Genomic DNA, 24,300 nt, shown 5'->3' with positions numbered 1-24,300 from the left:
TGAGCGATTATAGTTTGATCTTTTGTGTGCCGTCTGTTTTCAGTTAGCTGTTGTCAGCTGGGCCAGTGTTGCAAGTTCCACAGTTTCCCTTGTCCTTAGTCTCAGTGCTTGGTAAGGGTAAAAATTACTATATAATAGTCCTTTCTGGAAGTGTTTATAAACATTTCTGAAACACGCGGAGGCTAATTTTGCAATGGGCTAGTTAAGCACCACATCGGCCTTAGCACATGGGCTTGCACTAAAGTCAAGTACTTCAAGACTTAATTCAAACACCACAACATTAACCGCCTCCCCAACAAAGAACGGGTAAGGGATAGTACCGGAGAACATCTCAACACCACACTGGAAGAATGATTTGATAAAACTAAACTGACTGATGTAACAACATAAATCAATTATGCCAATTAAGTGGTTTACTTTGCATGAAATTCATCTATTCCCTGTTTTATTCGCTAATTATGTAATAGATCTTTCTCAGCATGATGTGCACAAAAACTCTAAAGAAGAAAACATTTGTAAACAGTTAGCTAGTTGTCTGTTTGAAGTAGAATTCTGGAACTGCGATTCGTTCATCTGCCTGCATATTAAGTGGCAACATGGAGTCTGTCTTGTCCCAGCTGTGGTGCACACCAATTATCCCCTGCTGGAAGAACCCACATGGGTTCACATTGGTTGGCATGCTCTTAATCATTTAGATTACCACTTTTGAGAAGCAACTGAAGGCAAAATTGAATTTTACTAGAGGAGTTATGCATAATGAGATCATTCCCTAATACCAGGCATTCCATAACAACGATTTCACAAGTCAACAATGGGGATTATTTTCACATTTAAATGCTGAGCATTTACAGCTCCCGCTGTCTTATTCATGGCATGTTATCCTCTTCAATTATATTTGTAACTTCAGATCATATTTATAGTCTTGAAATCAAAGTGACTGCCTTTCAGACTTCAATTTGGTAACTGGTATGCACCTAAAGCACCATAACTGCATTTTTCCTTTGCAGATTTTTGAGTGACATAGTGTAATCTAAATTTTTGCTTCAGCGAATCATGTTGTTTATGTATATCACGTCACAATTGTACTGATGATTCACCTTTTCGCCTTGCCAAGGCAAGCTTTCGCTGTCTGGGGATCCGGGTGCCCACAACTGGGACTTACTTCATAAATTAAACTACACCAGTCTGCTTCATGGTATTAAAGCAGACTTGCAGAGGTGGAACAACCTCCCCCTACTCTTGGTGGGCAGGGTCCAGACTATTAGAACGCATGTGCTCCCAAGATTCTTATTTCTTTCAGTGGCTCCCCAAATTCTTTTTTATTAAGGTGAACAAATTTATATCTTCTTTTCTTGGGAGCGGGTAAGTCCATGGTGTTCCACTTCAAAGAATCAGACAGTCGGGGGGGATCTGGCTCTCCCCAGTTTTTATTGATGGAGAGCCAATATTCAGTAAACATTGTTGTGGTTTAGCGATCCTGGATCCATATGGGGACAAATGGAGGTGCACTCCTGCACTACGTCTTCTCTTAATAGTAACTGCACCATTGCATTTTTCCCATCAGATTTTCCTCTAATTTAGTGATGGTCTCTTCCCTGAGAATTTGGAGGCAGTTTAGGCAGCATTTCAAGCTCCTTCCCCTGTCTTCGCTCGCCCCTATTTGCAAAAAAAATTACCTTTTCCTACCAGCGAGTTTGGACTCGACATTTAAGTCTTGGGAGATGAAGGGTCTGGAGCGGTTTGGAGACCTGTCGTGGAGGGGAGGTTTGCTAGTTTTAAGGAGGCAACTGAGATATTCCAACTGCCCGGTCTCAGTTGATGTAGATATTTATAATTTGCGATTTTTCCCGTAAAGCTTTTCCCTCCAATCCTTTGGTGCCACTCTCTTCCCTGATGAAGAAGATTCTGCCTCTGGCAAGGCCTGATCGGGGGTCTAATTCAGGTACATATGGTCATATCCTTTCAACGGATTCTGCTGCATTGAGTGGTGTGTGGGCGAAAATAGGAGGGTGAATTGGGTCCCATTCTAAATGGGGAGGTGCGGAGTGAGGCACTTCACAGGCTCGGCTGAGTCTGACTCCGTTTAAGGTTTCAGAAAGGACACACTTGACCAGGGCCAGGATGAGTGGGTTCTTCCCTGGGATTTAGGGTTCTCGTGGGTTGGCTAAACATGCGCATGTGTTCTGGTCCTGTCCCAAGTTGATAGGCTTCTTTCCTTAACACCGTGTCAGATATTCCGTGTCTGCTGGTGGCCGTATTCAGGGTGTCAGATTTGTGGGTGATACAGTCTGGGACGAAGGCAGATATCCTCGCCTTTGTCTCGTTGATAGCCCTGAGGTGAATTTTGCTTGGGTGGAGGTCTCCCACTCTGCCTCGTGCTTCTGCTTGGCTGGTGACCTAATGTAGTTTCTACATTTTGGAGAGAGTCAGGTTCATCATCAGGGGGTCGGTGGAGAGGTTCTACCTTAGATGGCAACCATTTTTTTTAAGGACATATGAACATTAAAAATACTCGTTAATATTGATGCTGCCACAATGTGTTTAATTTAAATTAGAGGTACAGGTAAAACCATATTTGTTTCATTGCATAACTGTACATTTACTTGGAAAGTAATTTTTTTAATTCTTATTTCCTGAGTTGATTTATTTTAGTCATAAATTTCTTAATCCGTTCAAAATCAACTTCATTGGCCCAGTATCCTGCTTTCTTGAAATGTGAACCAATAATCATAGCATCTGCAGCCATGTACTCCTCCATGTTTTCAAAGGACAAACCCGAGCCAATGAAGACTGGAATTCTCACAGCTTGTTTAACCTCTGCAAGAAAAGTCAGAGAACCAATTAGAACACAAATAAATCTTCCATCCCTTTGTATTTACAGTCTATTCATTGTCGCTTGTATATTGTTTTGTTAAGTCACTAAATGTTGTAAAACACAATGGAATCCATCACACTAAAAAAGAATCCAATACACAAAAAAATCTGAACAATGTTGCTGAACCAACATCCTGAATTGCTATTATAATAAAAAAAAGAAAAAGCTGGAAAAAAACTCAGGTCTAATAGCATCTGTGAAGTGAGAAATACCATTCAATCTGGGCGCAATTCTCCGCCCCCCACACCGGGTGGAAAATAGTGGGAGGGCCTCCCGACATTTTTCACGCCCCCCCCATGCCACAAATCGCCGCTCGCCGTTTTTTACGGTGAGCGGCGATTCTCCGAGGCCGATGGGCCGAACGGCCGGGCCTTCACACCCGTTTCAACACGGCAGCAAACACACCTCGCTGCCGTCGTGAAACGGGCGCCAGATGCCCGTTTGGGGCATCTGGGGGCCCGATTGGCACGGCAGTACCACGGCTGTGCCAAGGGGGGCATAGGCTCGCGATCGGGCCGTGCGTCCGTAACGGACGCACTCTTTTCCCTTCGCCGCTCCTCAAGATCAAGCCGCCACGTCTTGCAGGGTGGCTGAGGGAAAAGACGGCAACTGCGCATGCGCGGGTTGGCGTTGTCCAACCTGCGCATGCGACATCATCGGCCGTGTCAGCCGGCGTGACGCTTGACGTGCGGCCTTGACGACCGTTGTCAAGGCCGCGCCGGCGTGACGCATGGGGCCGCGCTCCTAGCCCCGCCCAGGGGGGAGAATCGGCACCGGAAGTGGGCGTGAAGGCTGCCGTGGGTCACGGCCTGTCCCACGGCAGCCTTTACGATTCTCCACATTTACGGAGAATCTCGCCCTCTGTTTCTCTCTCCACAGATGCTGCCAGATTTGCTGAGTTTTTCCAGCATTTTCTGTTTTTATTTCAGATTATTGGCAGCTGCAGTATTTGCTTTTATTATCCTGAATTACTTAATTGGGGAAGTGGGGGGGAGGGGGGGCACTGAGCAGGAAGTGGAAGGAAGCAAACAAAGGCTACTATTAGATCACCTACAAGAATAATTTAAAAAAAGATGTGAAGAGTCAGAGAACTATCGAGAATATTGGTCAGGCCTTGTTACCAAGGCTAGGGTGTGAAGGACACAGAGTATGGCAGATTCATTGAATTAGTACTTTCTTTCGGTCCCATTGTTGAAAATGGCAAAAGTTTCAAAAACATGTGATGTCCCGAGGAGAAAAGCCAGATAAAAACCCAGGTCAATTTGAGGGAAAATTATTCTCTTTTTAAAAAAAAATATAAATTGAGAGTATCCAATTCATTTTTTCCAATTAAGGGGCAATTTAGCGTGGCCAATCCACCTTGCCTGCACATCTTTGGGTTGTGGGAGCAAAACAAAAAGAATGTGCAAACTCCACACGGACAGTGACCCAGAACCGGGATCGAACCTGTGACCTCGGCGCTGTGAGGCAGCAGTGCTAACCACTGTGCCACCGTGCTGCCCGGGAAAATTACTCTCTAACCATCACTTGGCAATCAAAACGAGTCCTGGGGATTACTCTGGACCTGATCATTTGATGCAGTTCCTACCTTTTGTAAGGGGCGATCTCTGCCCCAATCAGAAACAAGCCCAGGCACAAACCGGCAACCTGATTCGGAGGTCTATCATTTTCTGGCAAAACATTCCCTTCCTGAAATCTAACCTAGAATTGCCGTATACCACTTAAAATTGTGGCCCCTGGACCACCCCCCAGCCTATTTACATGGCAAAAATAGTCAACTCCAACACGATCTATTGCATTCATGTTATATGCCTTTGGATGGGTGGGGAGTGTATATAACATGGGGAGATATTGCAATTGTGTGGAATAGGTTGGTGCGCCAGAGGATCTTTTCCTGTCCATTATTGTTTGTATGTTTGAGAAGACTTTTAAAGGTACAGGGGAAAGATAACAACAATTTTTAGTTTTTAACAGTTTACTTGTAACGTAAATAGGAGCTAATAGAAATCTAAATCTTCCATACCCATCAGCTCCTTAGGATTTGCCTGCATCCCAGTGGCAATTCCAGTCAGTATGATTCCATCAGACAGGAAGAACTCAGCAGCCCTGGCTGTCTCTGCTACACTGACATCAGATGTCACAGCATGTGAGCTGAAAAGAAACAAAGACCTGTTACTGCATCGCACCAAAAACACAGTAAACCATTACATTGTATTATTTCAGATCGAACACATCATTTTTAACAATAACATCAAAAGCTCAATGGGAGGAAAAGAAAATTAAGCTTGGAACATAGGAAAGTAAAGGGCCATGTATCTCAACTGGGTGGTACCAAAAACAGACTGATTTCAATCACCCAATACTTACCAATTCTTTCTTCATCCATTTCACACTATCTGCCTCCACTGTCTCCCTCAACAATCCATTCTAAAACATTCACAACTCTCTGAATATAATAAAATATACATCTTCCCTTTACTCGGATTATGCCCACATCTCCCATTTGCAGAGTTTGTGCCATTTCATATTATTTGGCTCCAGTTTATTTATTGCTTCAAGAACAGTAAATACGTTAATAATATCTGTTCCAAGGTAAAGAAATCCATGGGTTTTTAACCACTTCTCGCAGTTCTGCTCCTATCGATATTTTCTTTTTTTATGCTGGTTCCAGCACCTTCTGCAGTACAAAGTACTTAAGATGCAGTTGTACTGATGCCAGATACCTTCTGAAGTCTCACCATCATCTTCTGGAAGTTGTGCTCTATCCTGTCTCCTGTTCGGTGGCCTGAATGCTAGACTTCCATTTATATTGTGCATTTCAATTCCTTAGGATGGCCTAAAACTTCAACACAAATGAAGGATATTGTGACTTGTCGCCTGTGTTGTAAAGTTGGGAAACATGGCAACCAATTTGTTCTCAGTAATGAGAGTCAACCAGTTAAACTGCTTTAGTGACATTGATTGGAGGATAAATGTTATCCAGGACACTGTGAGAACTCTCCCGCTTGCCTTGACAGAGCTCTGGGATCTAGTCCCGTCTGAATGTTAGTTTAATATCCCATATGAATAATAGCACTTCTGACAGTACAAATCTGCTTCACTACTATGCTGAAGTGTCAATATTTGCTCAAGGTTGTTGGGGACTGACACTCAAGCACTCATGAGTTTCTCTGAAGTTGAGTACAATTGAGTGTGGTTTTGGGTGTCTCAGGGAGAGATATCAGTTGGGGGAAAAGCATTGAGTGAATGCTCAGAAATCGGTTGGAAGAAAACTATTTGCAATTGAACGAAGCCAAGCAAATTGCCTTAGTGTAAATACAGTGGAAACCTTCACTGAATTTTTGTGTCTCCAAGAGTATTGCTGGGATAAAAGGAATAGTACGAGAGTGAATCATTTTCTGGTGTTTGTATTGAGATCTTTCCAACCCTCCGGTGTGTTTTCCAGTGGCAGAGGCGGCATTCCATTGGCCGCTGGCAGGATCTTCCGGTCCTGCCGATGTCTACGGCATTTTGTACGGCTCGTTCTTTCCAGGCACTGAAAGGCCCTGCCAGCAGGAAGGGCCAGAAAATTATTTTTTCCATGTTTAATAAATGTTTTATTTTTATAAATAGAACATAGAACATACAGTGCAGAAGGAGGCCACTCGGCTCATTGAGTCTGCACCGACCCACCCAAGTCCCCCACCTCCACCCCAACCCCGTAACCCAATAACCCCATCTAACCTTTTTGGTCACTAAGGGCAATTTAGCATGGCCAATCCACCTAACCTACACATCTTTGGACTGTGGGAGGAAACCGGAGCACCCGGAGGAAACCCACGCAGACACGGGAGAACATGCAGACTCTGCACAGACAGTGACCCAGCGGGTAATCGAACCTGGGACCCTGTGAAGCCACAGTGCTATCCACTTGTGCTACTGTGCGGCCCGGTAAATATTATGTTAAAAGTTAATTGACAGACTCTTGTGAATTTGTTCAGTAACGTTTCTCACTGTTTCGAGAAGAAATATGGATCTATCAAGTCAGGACACCCTAGGATCTGGCTTGTCCAGTATTATCAGCTGGGATTGTAGCATAAGAACATAGAACAGTACAGCACAGAATAGGCCCTTCGGCCCTCGATGTTGTGCCGAGCTTTGTCCGAAACCAAGATCAAGCTATCCCACTCCCTGTCATTGTGGTGTGCTCCATGTGCCTATCCAATAACCGTTCCTAAAGTGTCCGACTCCACTATCACAGCAGGCAGTCCATACCACACCCTAACCACTCTCTGAGTAAAGAACCTACCTCGGACATCCCTCCTATATCTCCCACCCTGAATCTTATTGTTGTGCCCCCTTGTAACAGCTACATCCACCCGAGGAAATAGTCTGTGAATGTCCACTCTATCTATCCCCCTCATCATCTTATAAACCTCTATTACGTCGCCTCTCATCCTCCTCCGCTCCAAAGAAAAAAGCCTTAGCTCCCTCAACCTTTCCTCATAAGACCTACCCTCCAAAGCAGGCAGCAGCCTGGTAAATCTCCTTTGCACCCTTTCCAATGCTTCTACATCCTTCCTATAGCGAGGTGACCAGAACTGCACACAATATTCCAAATGTGGTCTCACCAGGGTCATGTATAGTTGCAGCATAACCCCACGGCTCTGAAACTCAAGCCCCCTGTTAATAAACGCTAACACACTATTGGGCTTCTTCACGGCTCTATCCACTTGAGTGGCAACCTTCAGAGATGTGTGGACATGAACCCCAAGATCTTTCTGTTCCTCCACATTCCTCAGAACCCTGCCGTTGACCCTGTAATCCGCATTCAAATTTTTCCTACCAAAATGAATCACCTGGCACTGATCCATAGAACATAGAACAGTACAGCACAGAACAGGCCCTTCGGCCCTCGATGTTGTGCCGAGCAATGATCACCCTACTTAAACCCACATACCCGTAACCCAACAATCCCCCCATTAACCTTACACTACGGGCAATTTAGCATGGCCAATCCACCTAACCCCGCACATCTTTGGACTGTGGGAGGAAACCGGAGCACCCGGAGGAAACCCACGCACACACGGGGAGGACGTGCAGACTCCACACAGACAGTGACCCAGCCGGGAATCGAACCTGGGACCCTGGAGCTGTGAAGCATTGATGCTAACCACCATGCTACCGTGAGGCCCCTATTTAAACTCCATCTGCCGTTTTTCGGCCCAGCTCTGCATCCTATCAATGTCTCTTTGCAGCCTACAACAGCCCTCCATCTCATCCACTACTCCACCAATCTTGGTGTCATCAGCAAAGTTACTGACCCACCCTGCAGCCCTCTCCTCCAAGTCATTGATAAAAATCACAAATAGCAGAGTATCAGCACTGATCCCTGTGATACACCGCTGGTAACTGGTCTCCAGTCTGAACATTTTTCATCCACCACCACCCTCTGTCTTCTATGTGATAGCCAGTTACTTATCCAATTGGCCAAATTTCCCTCTATCCCACACCTCCTTACTTTCTTCAAAGTACTTTCTCCTTACTACCTCCTCAAAGAATTCAATCAAATTTGTGAGGCAAGACTTACCCTTCACGAATCCATGTTGACTATCCCGGATTAAGCTGCATCTTTCCAAATGGTCATAAATCCTATCCTTCAAGACCTTTTCCATTAACTTACCGAAGAAAGTAAGGAGGTGTGGGATAGAGGGAAATTTGGCCAATTGGATAAGTAACTGGCTATCACACCGAAGAAAGACTAACCGGCCTATAATTACCAGGGTCATTCCTATTCCCTTTCTTGAACAGAGGAACAACATTCGCCACTCTCAAGTCCTCTGGCACTATCCCAGTGGACAGTGAGGACCCAAAGATCAAAGCCAAAGGCTCTGCAATCTCATCCCTTGCTTCCTAAAGAATCCTTGGATATATCCCATCTGGCCCAGGGGACTTGTCGACCCTAAGGTTTTTCAAAATTGCTAATACATCCTCCCTCAGAACATCTACCTCCTCCAGCCTACCCGCCTGTATCACACTCTCATCTTCAAAAACATGGCCCCTCTCCTTGGTGAACACTGAAGAAAAGTATTAATTCAACGCCTCTCCTATCTCTTCTGACTCCATGAACAAGTTCCCACTACTGTCCTTGACGGACCCTAACCTCACCCTGGTCATTCTTTTATTTCTCACAAAAGAGTAAAAAGCCTTGGGGTTTTCCTTGATCTGACCCGCCAAGGCCTTCTCATACCCCCTCTTAGCTCTCATAAGCCCTTTTTTTAAAGCTCATTCCTTGCTACCTTGTAACCCTCAAGCGACCCAACTGAACCTTTGTTTTTTCATCCTTACATACGCTTCCTTTTTCCTCTTGACAAGACATTCAACCTCTTTTGTGAACCATGGTTCCCTAACACGGCCATTTCCTCCCTGCCTGACAGGGACATACCTATCAAGGACATGCAGTATTTGTTCCTTGAACAAGCTCCACTTTTCATTTGTGCCTGTCCCTGACAGTTTATGTTCCCATCTTATGCTCCCTAATTCTTGCCTAATCGCATCACAATTACCCCTCCCCCAATTATAAACCTTGCCCTGCCGTATGGCCATATCCCCTATCCCTAACCTTAACCCAAGACAAACAACCGTTTGACTCAGGCGGGAATGCTACCGATGTGTCATATTTTGCGACTTTTATCTATTTATTTTATTGTTCAGTTTATTTTTTTCCTCAATCACATTATCTAGTATTATTTAACAACTTGGTTCAGTAGCAGCTCAAAGTAGAAGGTTATGAATTCAAACCACACTCAAATGGGTAAAATGAAGAGCTTCCATTTATAAAGAGCCAAGAACCATGAATAATGTGGACAGTCACAGCAGCTAATTCGTAAACTGCAAATAAATTGAATGACCACTTTTTTTTGTGTTGGTTGAGCACTATAAATTGGCCAGGGCACAAAGGAACATCCTCTAGTTTTCTATGAATCGTAGAATGGAACCTTAATCATTCACGTGAACAGGCAGATGGTACAGTAGTTCAAAGCCACATCTGAAAGGTGACACCAGAACTGCTGCATCGTCAGAGGTGTCATTTTCAAATGAAACTTTACACCACTATGCCATCTGCCTGTTCGCATTAATGATCCAGCGGATTCTTTTTGCCTTCTGGATGGAGACATGACTTCAGAGGACAATGTACATAGAACAGTACACCACAGAACAGGCCCTTCGGCCCTCAATGTTGTGCCGAGCCATGATCACCCTACTCAAACCCACGTATCCACCCTATACCCGTAACCCAACAACCCCCCCTTAACCTTACTTTTATTAGGACACTACGGGCAATTTAGCATGGCCAATCCACCTAACCCGCACATCTTTGGACTGTGGGAGGAAACCGGAGCACCTGGAGTAAACCCACGCACACAGGGGGAGGACGTGCAGACTCCACACAGACAGTGACCCAGCCGGGAATCGAACCTGGGACCCTGGAGCTGTGAAGCATTTATGCTAACCACCATGCTACCCTGCTGCCCTTAAAGGCTAGTGTCATCCAGGGGATCCCTCCAAACCCTTGTGAGGAAGGCACCAGGAAAGCAGCTCATATTTCCCGTTTCTCTCATTAAATATGGTCAGTACAAATAATTCTTATCAAGAGAATAGCATGAATGGGGTTGGCACCCCTCATGTCAACACCTTGCTCTGTGGATATCCATGAACTGCATGTGGACGAGGACTGTTATCATGCTACTAATGAGGTCATCCATTGTTGCTGTGATCAGAAAGAATCTCTTACTTTACTATTTCACAGGATGTGGATGTTGCTAGCTAGGCCAACATTTGTTGCCCATCCCTAACTGCCATAGATGAAATTCTTGAACCACTGCAGTCCATGTGGTGTAGGTACAGCCATAGTGATGTTAGGGTAGGAGTTCCCAGATATTGACCCAGCAACAGTGAAGGAACTGTAATATAATTCCAAGTCAGGATTGCATATGGCTTGGAGGAGAACTTGGAAGTTGTGCTGCTCCATGTATGTACTGTTCTTGTTCTTCCAGGTGATAGCTGTTGTGGGTTTGGAAGGTGCTGTCGAAGAAGGAGCTTTGGTGAGTTACTGCTGTCACTGTACATCAGTGATGTTGGGAGTGAATATTTGAAGGCAGTGGATGGAGTGTCCATCAAGCGGGCTGCTTTATCTTGGATGGTGTCAGTCTTGCCGTTTGCCCAAACCTGAATGTTGTCCAGGTCTTGCTGCATATGGACACTGACTACTTCAGTCTGGAAGATAGTGGTCAACTATGACATTTCGTATGAATGTTAGGTGGCAAAAATGCTAAGATGATGGAAGATAGAGCTGCCAGTGGTGGGGTGAAGGAAGAGGGGTGGATTATACAAGAGGTGTGCCGAGGTGCTGTTGGGCTAGGTTACAGGTGTAACCACTTGATATAATATTCCCCAACCCAAAGTCTTGCAACGTAGATAATTCCAAATAATTCCAATCAACTTGGTCAAAGGTTTTCTCGGCTTCCAAGGAATTCACCAGCCCATACAGTGCATGTTTCTGAAAAAGTCTGCATCAAATTCAGCAACCTTCTAATATTGTTACTCAAAAATCTTCCCCTTATAAACCCTGTTGGGTCCTTCCTCATAATTGTTGGAATGATAACCCCCAACCTTTTGGCCAGAACCTTAGATAATATTTTCACGTCAATAATCAGAGAGATATTGGCTTATAGCAGGCACACTCCTCTGGGTCCTTGCCTGCCTTCAGAATCAAATAAATATTAGCCTCACATAGAGTCAGTGGCAACATCCCTGACCATCAAAGATGCAGGATTGCCCTTGGCATAAAAAAGTAGTCAATTCTATTATGACATTGATGCGGGGGTGAAAAAAATGTAAAGTCTCTATCTCTCGGGTGTAAAGTCCTGCAAACTTCTAATTAACCCACCTCCTCACAAGCAGAGGACAAGACCCTAGTCCAAATGCAGTGTTTTGGGGGGGGGGGGGGGGGGGTCGATGGCAGTGAAAGTTACCAGCTGCAAATGTGTTGGCCAAGGCCACATTAGCAAAATCCAAAAAAGCCTTAGTAATAAACTCTGGGGAGTAATTTGTGGGTCCTTATACCATTCATCAATAGAACAATGTCTCCATGCACTGTATCTATAATCATTACGTAACTACTGCCCTTGTCCTTACTGCAAGCTTCAACTTTAAGGCTGGTATTCTTCTCGATGCAGATAGTCACCCCGCCCGCTACTTGATGCGAAAATCTGCCCTATCCACTCTTGCTTCAATGCTTCCTATCATCCAAATGAGCTTCTTAAGATAGGATCTTTTTCCTTTGGATAGGATGCCCCGTACATCCATGAGCAAATTTTAAGATTAACTGCTGTCATCAATTAGACCACAAAGAAGAAGAAGGCTGGAAAAATGCAATGTTAGCATTCATGTCGAGAGGGCTAGAATACAAGACCAGGGATGTATGTCTAAGACTGTATAAGGCTCTGGTCAGACTCCATTTGGAGTATTGTGAGCAGTTTTGGGCCCCGTATCTAAGGAAGGATGTGCTGGCCTTCGAAACGGTCCAGAGGAGGTTCACAAGAATAATCCCTGGAATGAACAGCTTGTCGTATGAGGAACGGTTGAGGACTCTGGGTTGTACTCGTTAAGAGTTTAGAAGGATGAGGGGGGATCTTATTAAAAATTACAGGATACTGCAAGGCCTGGATAGAGTGGATGTGGAAAGGATGTTTCCACTTGTAGGAAATACTAGAACCAGAGGACACCATCTCAGACTAAAGGGACTGTCCTTCAAAACAGAGATGAGGAGGATTTTCTTCAGCCAGAGGGTGGTGAATCTGTGGAACTCTTACCGCAGAAGGCTGTGGAGGCCAAATCATTGGGTGTCTTTAAGACAGAGATAGATAGATTCTTAATTAATAAGGGGATCAGCAGTTATGGGGAGAAGGCAGGAGAATAGGGATGAGAAAAATACCAGCCATAATTGAATGGTGGAGCAGACCCGATGGGTCAAGTGGACTAATTCTGTTCCTATGTCTTATGCTCTGATGTTGCACCACAACAGGCGTGCGCCATAATCCCACTCCTTCAACTTCACTTTACACCAGAAACACCAGGGTATCCCCAAACTGTTCCTTTCATGGATAAAATATTTGTCTGTACCAAAGTAGGAGAAAGTCAACAATACAGAACCTCTCCCACCATGGGATCGACAGCTTCACAACACACAAGCTCTGCATTGCTCACGCATATTACCTTTGGGATGAGGATGGGTGGGTGGATGGGCAGAGAAGAGATCCAGCATATAAATTTGTATGAATGTTGCAATTAAAATGAAACTGGAAACTAGTGCGAAATACCAAACGAAGAAAAAATGTTGGGCAATCAAGATAAATGACATTTTCAGCGAATGGCACCAAATCCCGAGGAAAGGCAGCTACTCCTGTGCCCGCATCATGTGGTCCTTGCATTAATTTCATGAATCCTGCATCCTCCCCACACCGGCAGTGTGACATTACGCCAGCGCGAATCAAGACTGGTTTTTGCTTTTGAAAACCAGTCGTGATCACCACTCCAGGCAGTGCCAGGCTCTGGCGGGGGTTCTCCTTATGTATGGTGAGGGGTGGGGAAAGGGTAGGGGATAGTGCTGATAGAAATACAGAACTGAGTACCATCTGTGTACAAGTGAAAGTTGACACTATGCTCTCAGGTGTCACCAGATTGACAAGGTCAATGAAAGCTCCTTGGGGATTTGTGGAGGTGACACTGTAAGGGAGAGATGATAAGCTATGAATGGAAATAAACTGGCTGTCTTCTTAAAGGTAGGAATGGAACCATGGAAGAACACTGAAGAAGAAGGATGTTGTGGTCAATAGAATCAAATGTAGAAAATAAATGAAAACCAAAAGGAAAACCTGACAAAGACACATCCATCATGACTTTTGCATTTTTTGTTTGGGCCACTTTGTTGCAATGTAAAAGGCAAGAGTTGAAATGGAGAGATTAAAAGAATTTTGGAAGAAATATGTATTGAACTAGGAGGCAGTACTTTAAGGAAGGAAAACATCCCTTTACAGAGATACATGATCTAGTACACTCAAGAATGGGCACACTTCAGTCCATTACAGATGCTATATCAGCTAACCTAAGGACTGAAATTAAGTTAATGATGCCTGGGTTACCTGACACAAGAAGCAGATTGGAATTTGTAGAATGCCTTACTGGTATCCAACATTTGAGTGTTAAATCGGTTTTCAATCTGTGTTTGCCATATGTAAGGGCATGACTGCAAATTCATGGGAGTGTGGCTGGATTAGGTACAAAGACAACTTTAACTGTCATTCAATATCAAGTAATCTCAAAGAAACTGCATGTTTTATGGAGGTCGTCCAGACTGGTTCCAACAAGGTAAATATCTAACTTTACAACCTGATATCTTGGATTATAGAACATAGAACAGTACAGCACAGAACAGGCCCTTCGGCCCTCGATGTTGTGCCGAGCCATGATCACCCAACTCAAACCCACGTATCCACCCTATACCCGTAACCCAATAACCCCCCCCTTAACCTTACTTTTTAGGACACTACGGGCAATTTAGCATGGCCAATCCACCTAACCCGCACATCTTTGGACTATAATAGGAAGGATGAAAGATTTCAAATCAGCATTATTTTAGACTACATAAATTTCGGAGTGCCGAATTATATAACGTCCTAATCAGTGAAGACAGACAGATCAAGTTGTAATATGACTACAATCTAGAAGGTTGATAACAGACTCTTCCCAACAATGCACTGTGTCATATGTTCAATTTGGTTAATGCACATCTATAGTTTCATATGTTTCTTTACATTGTTGAGAGTGTATTTAATTTTTTGCCAATTTTATCCCCTCACAATCTTAAAAAAGCATTGATTACTTTTTTGAGGTATGATTTCAGAGATGCTGATCTCTCTGTGGTAGCTTGCCTTCATAGCTGCTTTTCATATGTGAATCTAGATAAAAGCATTGGATGGCTTTTTCAACCATGACTCCATTATTACTAAGCCCAATCATGTTTTCATCTAACATGCAAACAGAAGCACTATCGGCAAGGGCTACTGACCAATTTCTCTCAGTACTTCCCAACTCCAGGGCATTGACGTTGATTACTATGCTTCTAATCCCAACTCTACTCAGAGACACTAACCCACACAGGCTAGAATTGAACCTGGGTTTTTCAGTCTGTGGCTCAGCTACTCTGTTGCCTAAATGAGTCAATCAATCTCATTCACATTGACACTCGGATTAATCCAACAGTCTAGCACCACCTGAAATAGTCCTCAGTTAAGCATTGCTTTCACATTAAATTCTTGAAATTATATTGCGGAAGTACAAGGCGTAGAACTGATGCTTCCGTGTTCTTAGCACATTCTGGAATATATGCAAACATATGAATATTATGTAAAATATGAAAATCATTTATTTAATTAACCTCCTGGGACAAATATTCTACTCTTACTTTCATAATATTTTGAATTTACATTACTTATACCTGTACATCAAAACATACAGCAGTTTAAGGATCAGAGCGATTGAACAAAGCAGCTTCTCTTTAGTATTTGAGTAACATGGACTGAGATAAACTGAGACATCAAGGCACCTGCATTGGCGGGACAGTGTAATTACAGCTGCTAAGTTTACATTGGCAGTTTCCATTATATATGTGGAATTTATAATGGTAAAGTTGATAGAAAGTGTACGAAGATACACAATCTTTTCTGTATTATAGATCGGATCTCCGACATACTGTTTTTGATGCTTTTGCTCACCTTCTTCATAAATTTATTGCCCTTAACATTTAACTCAAACTGTGGCATGCAAGTGTGAATACATAATATTGGAATAATTGAATGATTTTGCCATTGGATGGTTGCATCCATCCTAGCTATCTGCAAGTCAACTCACCCCTGCCCTTTCCCCATAGCCAAGTTAATATTTTTCCTTCCGGTGCTTATTCAATTCTCTTTTGAAAGCCATGCTTGAATCTGCGTCCAGCAATTTCAGGCAGCGCATTCCAGATCCTAACCAGTCACTGTCTAAGAGATTTTGCTCATGTAGTGGTCGGCTCTCTCATCAATCACATTAAAATTAGTCTCCTTGCTTCTTGATTACCCCACCAATAGGGACAGTTTCTTTCCATCTGTATCTTTACCACTCATGATTTTAAACTTTTCTAATAAATAGCTTCTCCAATCTATCTATATTACTGAAGTTCCTCATGGCTGATCCAGAGTTTTATAAAAGTTCATAACTTGCTCACTGTTGTGCTCTATCCCCAGAATTTTACAAGTCTGGGCTGGGCGGGCGCCCAAATTGAAGCGCCGAGGTCCCAGGTTCGATCCCGGCTCTGGGTCACTGCCCGTGTGTAGTTTGCACATTCTCCCCGTGTTTGCGTGGGTTTCGCCCCCACAACCCAAAAATGTGCAGGGTAGGTGGATTGGCCACGCTAAATTGCCCTTAATTGGAAAAAATGAATTGGGTACTCTAAAATATATATTTTTTAAACTTTGTTGACAACCTTTATATAGCACTTCATGAAACACCTTTTGGAAGTCCATGCACACCATATCACTGCATACCCTCATCAGCCCTCTTGATAACCTCTGGATGAAAGGATTTCTCCTCAATTCCCCTTTACTCTTTTCTATCAATTACAGTAATCCAGATGTGGCCTAATTATTATTTTATACAGTTCTAGCATAAGCTCCCTGCTCTTATAGTCTATGCCTCAGTTCAAAGAGGAATGGATCGCACACCACCACCACCATCACCACCACCATGGTATTCCCCATCCCCACACGTGCACAGGTTCCTCACCTGATCACCCCACACTGCCTGTGTGGAGTCTGCACGTTCTCCCTTATAGTGTGCTGTATGTTTGATATCAACCAGTAAGTTAAACACAGGCTTTAACAGTTAGCGCTTTCAGCAATACCTGTGCTTTTTCTTAATGTCAGTAAAGATTTGAATGTGCTCAGCTCCAATTTGCTTGCGGTATCTCAGAAGGCTACCAGCACATGCATCCAGAAAACCTTCATCTGATATCTGAGAGAACACAAAACCTTCAACTCGAATAAAATCAGCATCTAGGAAAGATAACATGGCACTGAAATCATCAAGTCTTTTGAGTATCGGCATATTCTAAAGCAACAACAAAATATTAGGAAAGGACAGTTGGATAAAGTAATCACTTTCATTCACGTTATTTTATCGCTTACTGGTAATCATGTTTTTTTCCTAGCCAATAATGCATGGAGCTAGATGGACTAACTGTCACTTTTATTTTGACCGTATACTTTTTTAATGCCAGATTACTCGTATGTCAGAGAAATCTGTGGCTACAAAAGAGCAGCTTTATGGCTGGGTTACAGAATGTAACTGGCTTTATTTTGATATTGGCACACTTTACTTCAGTAATAACTTCAAAGAATGGGTCTCAACATCTGGTCTTAATATGCGGAGCAAGATTACCAATCACACAGGAAGCATTTTGTATTCCATTTTCTTCTGATATGTTTAGATTAGATCGGGCTTATATAGGGTGTGGAAACATTTGTTTGCAGTTCCTTTCCTAATAAAATGGGATGCAATCATTTATTTGTTGGCTAGGAAACGATTTCTCTTTTTGCTCCTGAAGCAGGTCCATTTCATGGTTTTGGAATTATTGGCAAATTTCCCAATTAAATAATTTTGCTTATGGTATCTTAGGGATGTTTCGCATCAGGTTTTCACTAAGATTGAGCTGGAATCTCAGCAACAGGAGTATTTCATGACATTTATATTCACAAAAATCGTTCCAATCTAGATTGCTTTATCAGGTTTATGAAACACATAACTAGCTTGGATCCCAGCTAGGCATGAACACAACTGCACAAAATGTTAAATTTGAGAAAAATAGAGCTACTCATCTCTACATTTACCCCTAAAATTTCAGCTTGAAGATTACATTTAACCTTGACCACCTGGGTACAATGCCTCAAGAGGTTGACTACGATTGATTCACTTGAAACATTGTTCATCACAAAGAGAATGTCAGGATTTACAAGTACAACAAAGTACCATAGTTAATTCTAACAAAAGTAGAATAAGTAAAATTGAAGATTATTACTGTTCGTTGTAGTCATGTTGGACTTTTCGTTAACTGTTTCTCTCTCCAGAGATACTGCAAGATTTGTAGAGTTTTCCCCAGTACTTTATTTTTATTTCAGATCTCCAGTATTTTGCTTTTATTGAAGAGTATTACTGTCTCTTATGATTATGATGCAAGCATTCTGTTCTGATAATCGAATTATGAATGCAAGGCAACATTTTGAACATATACAGACCTGCAGCAAGTGCAACAGCCAATGCTTGTTTATTGGCTGCAGAAAGGATCTGAACACCCAGAGGAATGTTGGGATAGGAATGTCTCACAGTAGCACAAATAGTTGCCATCGTAGCAGTCACTTCTGGACCAACAGTCATGCTGTAAGGAATATCATGCATATTTTCCACAATCAGACCATCCTTTGGAGAACCAAATAAATCCAGTAGGATTAGGTGAATAAATATATTTCATCTTAATGCAACAATTTTTACTTCATATCAACCAGTCATAATTTGTACTCATTCAGTGGGAGTTCTTTCAAAGTTGAAATTACTTATAAAAATGAAATTATCAATTTATTTGAATGAAATTAATTCATCTGTGCCAGTTTGACTTAAACCAGTGGGAATGCTCCTGAAGAATTTCATTTCAGTTATTGCTCAAATAATTTCTAATTCTTTATCTCTATTCACTTTTCTCATCTCATTTTATTTGCTCAGTTGCACAATATCTTTACCTATTGTCTGGTCTGAAAACTTTTGTCTAACAAATTGCAATATAAAGATTTGGACTCACAGACATTATGAATATGTATTTATGAGACTGTCCATTCCGTTTCAGTCTTCAGCTCAGTCATCAGCTAATTGAGTAGCAGATCTTACTTTTACAAGTAACTTTCAATTTTCAGAAGCCAAATATTCATACCTACATCAAGATAAGGCATGTCATACAATTCCTTAAGTCACCGCGAAGTGGTTTGCACCTACTTTAAGCTTGTAATAGAGCTGCACCTACTTATAATACGAGCCTGAAAAATATAGGAACAGGAGCTGGCCATTCAGCCCCTCTAGCCTTTTTTGCTGTTTAATGAGATCCCGGCTAATCCGTATCTTAACTTCATCCACTCGCTGCGGCTCTATATTCCTTAATACTCTTTTTTTTTAAACAAACAATTTTATTGAGGTATTTTTTGGCATTGTAAACAGTTAAAGATTACAGAAATATGCAAACAGCAATGGAAAACCAACACTTCAACCAAACCATAGTGCACATAACCGCTCCTCTCCCATAAACACTACCTGCCTATTTATCCCTCCTACTCTACTCTAACCTCCCCCCTCCTGACATTCAATCTCCCGCGAAGAAGTCGATGAATGGTTGCCACCTTTGGGCGAACCCCAGTACAGATCCCCTCAAGGCAAACTTGATTTTTTTCCATACCCAGAAAACTCGACATGTCCGAAAGCCATAGTTCGGTCTTCGGGGATTTTGAGTCCCTCCATGCCAGCAGTATTCGTCGCCGGGCTATCTGGGAAGCAAAGGCCAGAACATCGGCCTCTTTCTCCCCCTGGACTCCCGGGTCTTCCGAAACCCTGAAAATTGCCACCTCTGGACTCATCACCACGCCTGTTTTCAGTACCCGGGACATGTCACCCGCAAATCCCTCCCAGTACCCCCTAAGCATAGGGCATGCCCAAAACATGTGTACGTGGTTCGCTGGTCCTCCCGCGCATCTAGCGCAGTTGTCCTCTACCCCAAAGAATTTGCTCATCCGAGCCACCGTCATGTGGGCCCGGTGAACGACCTTAAACTGAATCAGGCTGAGCCTGGCACATGTTGTGGTTGAGTTTACCCTACTCAGGGCTTCCACCCATACCCCGTCCTCCATCTCCCCGCCAAGCTCCTCCTCCCATTTGAGTTTTAGTTCCTCCGTCTGGGACTCTTCCCCCTTTATGAGAACCTTGTAGATATCCGAAACTCTACCCTCTCCTCCTTCTACTCTAGAGACTATTCTGTCCTGGATCCCTATTGGTGGGAGACGTGGGAAGGATGGGACCTGTCTGCATATAAAGTCCCGCACCTGTAAGTACCTAAAGTAATTTCCCCTTACCAGCCCAAATTTATCCTCCAACGCCCTCAAGTTCGCAAAGCTCCCCTCCAGGAACATATCGCCCACCCTCCTCACCCCCGCCTGCCGCCATGTTCGAAACCCGCCATCCATATTTCCGGGGGCGATTCGATGGTTATCACATATTGGAGCCCAGACCGATGCACCCACCTCCCCTACATGTTTCCTCCACTGGCCCCATATCCGCAGGGCCGCCCCCACTACCGGGCTGGTGAAGTACCTGGCCGGCGAAAGCGGTAGGGGAGCCGTGACCAGGGCTGCCAAGCTGGTGCCTCTGCACGAAGCTGACTCCACCCGCTCCCAAATAGACCCCGTACCCACCATCCATTTCCTTATCGTGGCTATGTTAGCCGCCCAGTAATAGTTGATCAGATTCGGCAGTGCCAGCCCTCCCTTGCTGCGGTTCCTTTTCAGCATCGCCTTCCTCACCTGCGGGGATTTTCCCGCCCAGACAAAGCTCATAATGATTTTGCCTGTCCTTTTGAAGAAGGACCGCGGGATAAAGATCGGGAATCACTGAAAAATGAACAGGAATCTTGGGAGGATTGTCATCTTTACCGTCTGCACCCTCGCTGCAAGTGATAGCGGGAGTGCATCCCATCTTAGAAACCCCCTCTTCATTTGTTCCACCACTCTAGTCAAATTTAACTTATGTAACCTGCCCCAGTCTCATGCCACCTGTGTCCCCAAGTATCGGAAACTTTCCCCAACCAGCCTAAATGGCAGCTCCTTCAGCCTATTCTCCTGGCCCCTTCCCTGCACTACAAACATCTCACTCTTGGTCATATTTAATTTGTACCCTGAGAACCAGCCAAACTTTCTCAGTGTTTCCAGTATATTGTCCATACCAGCCAGTGGGTCCGACACATACAGGAGCAGGTCATCCGCATAGAGAGAGACCTTGTGCTCCACCCCCCACCCCCCCCCCCCCCCCCCCCCACCCCCCACCCCAGTCATTCCCCTCCACCCCTTTGCAGCTCTCATAGCAATTGCCAACAGTTCTATTGCCAGCGCAAACAGCAACGGGGAGAGTGGGCATCCCTGTCTGGTCCCACGATGTAGTCTGAAATAATCTGACGTCGTCCTGTTAGTCCTTCTGCTAGCTTTACGGGCCTGGTACAATAGTCTGACCCAATTAACCAGTCTCTCCCCGATCCCAAACCGTCCGAGTACCTCCCACAAATAGTCCGACTCCACCCGGTCAAAGGCCTTCTCAGCGTCCATTGCCACCACTACCTGAAACTCCTTGCCTGTCGGGGGCATCATAATCACATTAAGCAATCTTCTCAAGTTGGCTGGCCGCTGTCTGCCTTTAACAAACCCTGTTTGGTCATCCCTAATCACCTCCGGTACGCAGTCCTCAATTCTAATCGCCAGGACCTTGGCGTCCACATTAATCAGGGAGATTGGCCTGTATGACCCGCAGGATTCTGGGTCGTTGTCCCGCTTTAATATCAGCGGGATGGTGGTCTGTGACATCGTCGGAGGTAGGGTCACTCTGTCCCTCGCCACATTAAAAACCCTGGTCAGCACCGGCCCCACTATCTCCGAGAACTTTTTGTAGAACTCTACCGGGTATCCATCCGGTCATGGGGCTTTACCCGACTGCATGGCCTTTAGTCCCCCAGTACCTCCTCCGCTCTAATCGGGGCCCCAGCCCGCCCACTAGTCCCCTGCCCACTTTTGGGAAGGTTAGTCCGTCCAGGAACTGTTTCATCTCCTCCGGGGGTTCTGAAGTGTAGAGCTTACTATAAAAGTCCCAAAACACCTTATTCAGTCCTGGTGGGTCCTCCATTTTCCCCTTCCCGTCCACCACCCAACTTATTTCCCTGGCCGCCTCCCTCCTCCTGAGTTGCTGGGCCAGCAATCTGTTAGCCTTCTCCCCATGCTCATACACCACTCCCCTTGCCTTCCTAAGTTGTTCCACGGCTCTACTCGTGGATAGCACTCCCAGTTCCGCCTTCAATTCCATGAGCTTTAGTTTTAGCTAACAGTCTCTTATGTTGGACTTGATCAAATGCATTCTGGAAGCCTATATAAACTACATCCATAAATATTTTAGGATCTACTACGTTTGGGTGTTTCCTCAAAAATACAGTTTGGTTTGTTCTATCTTTTACAAATCCATGCTGACTACTCTAATCAGCTGAAAGTGCTCAGTAATTTTGTCCTTAATAGATTTCAATAATGTTTCACCAACAGATGTCAAACAGGTCCAAAACTCCCTGGTTTCTGAGTCTCACAAAAATACTGGAATTACATTTGCAATTTTTCAATCTAAATGAACAATTCCTGAATCACCAAGACCGATGGGCAACCTGATGGAAGCCTTCAAGACTCTGAAATGGTGAGGTAGACAAAGGGAAAATATTTCCACTTGTGGGCGGACCAAAATTAGAGACCTGGGTGAATTGTGGAGAAAATTACCCAGAGTGGTTAGAATGTGGAATTTGCTCCCACAAGGAATAGCTGAGAATAATATATATCGATTTAAGGTGGATAAACATAAAAAAAGAGGGGAGGAATAGGGGGATATACTTATAGGTTAGATAAAGATGTGTGGGAGGAGACTTGTGTGCACCATAAACACTGACATGAACCTGTGTGGCTGTTTCTGAGCTGTCATTTGTAAATCTTTGGAAGATTATGATCAACTCATCTGCAATTCTTCAGCTACTTCCTTTGAAACTCTTGTGTGGAGAACATTGGCCCTGGGATTTGTCGGTCTTTACTTATGCTTTCTAATACTGCTTTTTTGCTTGTTTTGACTTTAGTGATTTTCTATGCCTAAATTAGTTTCTCCAGAATATATTATCCTCATCCTCTACTGTGAAATCTGAATAGTTGATCAATAGGTCTGCCATTTCCTCATTTTCATTTGCAATATTACATGTTTTTAAAGAGCTCACAAGACTTGTCTAGTATTTTTCTTTTAAAGTAATGGTTAAAAAGTTTTGGCCCAGAATTTGCAGTGAATGGCAAAGTGGTGGCACTCACTGGTACCCTTGCAGAAAGCTGCCCATAAAGATGTAGCACGCTGAAGGGCACCAATTTCACCTTTCCTGACGTTAATTTGAATCTAGTGACAGTTTCTGGGGATGGTCCAGAAACAGGGATGCCATCAAGCATGCTAGCCAATTATACTGAAGAGTTCTCCCAGACAGCAACCCAGGAAGTAACCAGCATGTTTTATCATACACTTTTCACAATTTTATCCTTCGTCAGCACCTTTCAAACCCGCGACCTCCACCAACTACTAAGGACGGCAGATGCATGGGAATACTGCCACCTGAAGAATCCCCTGCTAGCCACTCACCAGATCAGTAGAGATGTAAAACAAATTTTCAAGAATGTATTAAAAAAATCTATTGCAAAAAAAAATTCCACAAACATAGAATTAGTTTAGCTGGGCCAGAGAGGTTGTTGAGTACTGTTCATGGCTTAGTGCTCTGTTAAAAATCCAGTCACACTTCATTCAGCATTATGCAACTATTTCGGAGGTTTTACAGCAGGAATAGGAGCATTATAAATGGCCCACTCCTGCTCCTAATTGACATGTTCAAATACTGAAGAATTGAGGCCAGTGCCAGGAGTGCGTGGCATGGTTAAAGTTTAGAGATACATACGACCCCGGCATTGATGTACACATCCGCTTCCTCACAGGCCTTCTTGCTTATCTGAGACACCGATAACCCGTGGAGAGGAGCCCCTGAATGAGAGAAGGCACAGGGTAAGAGTGTGACTGAAGAGTGGCGGCTGGTCGGGGTTTGGAATCGGGGCCGGTCTCACCTGGCAGCGGCCGCAGGTGCACCATCCCCAGCACTACACAGCGAAGCCGGCTCCACAGCTGCTGCAACCTCATGACGGCCGAGTGCTGGACGTGGATGGGGTGGCCGCGGCCCTTTCAAAGTGGGCCTGCAGAATCAGCTGGAGTCCTGACCAGCAGGTGGGCCTGAGGGAGGCCTTATTCACAGTGGGGTCCACTTCAGTCACATAGGGCAGGCTGGGCGGGGCCTGGCGAGGGGGCGGGGCCCAACGAGTGGGCGGTGCATGGTAAGGGGCGGGGCAGAGGAGGCGCGGCCGACGAATGGAGGGGCGAGGCCATGGAAGAGGGGGCGGGGCCTGGCGGGAGAGCGGGCATGATAAGGGGCGGGGTCTGGTGAG

General features: G+C 44.3%; 1 protein-coding gene across 5 annotated transcripts in view; it reads right to left on the bottom strand.

The window, feature by feature from the left end:
• Positions 1 to 2,521: 2,521 nt before the first annotated feature.
• zgc:162297 (uncharacterized protein LOC555865 homolog) overlaps positions 2,522 to 24,300 on the bottom strand; it is a 70,924-nt gene continuing 49,145 nt past the window's right edge. For 3 of the 5 annotated variants that reach the window (XM_038806619.1, XM_038806617.1, XM_038806618.1), the window contains exons 4-7: positions 18,247 to 18,427; positions 16,857 to 17,007; positions 4,899 to 5,026; positions 2,522 to 2,817 (exon numbers count right to left, since the gene is read on the bottom strand). In XM_038806619.1, the coding sequence (XP_038662547.1) occupies positions 2,627 to 2,817; positions 4,899 to 5,026; positions 16,857 to 17,007; positions 18,247 to 18,427 (651 nt within the window). In that variant the 3' untranslated portion in view covers positions 2,522 to 2,626. Of the gene's footprint in view, positions 2,818 to 4,898; positions 5,027 to 16,856; positions 17,008 to 18,246; positions 18,428 to 23,452; positions 23,740 to 23,762; positions 23,846 to 23,925; positions 24,161 to 24,300 lie in introns of those variants that run through there. The other 2 variants (XM_038806616.1, XM_038806620.1) reach the window with 2 other exon arrangements.

Source organism: Scyliorhinus canicula, chromosome 9, assembly GCF_902713615.1.
Source record: "Scyliorhinus canicula chromosome 9, sScyCan1.1, whole genome shotgun sequence".
Classification (NCBI taxonomy): domain Eukaryota; kingdom Metazoa; phylum Chordata; class Chondrichthyes; order Carcharhiniformes; family Scyliorhinidae; genus Scyliorhinus; species Scyliorhinus canicula.
The sequence above is the reverse complement of the archived record's forward strand: the minus strand, read 5'-3'. Positions and strand labels throughout refer to the sequence as shown.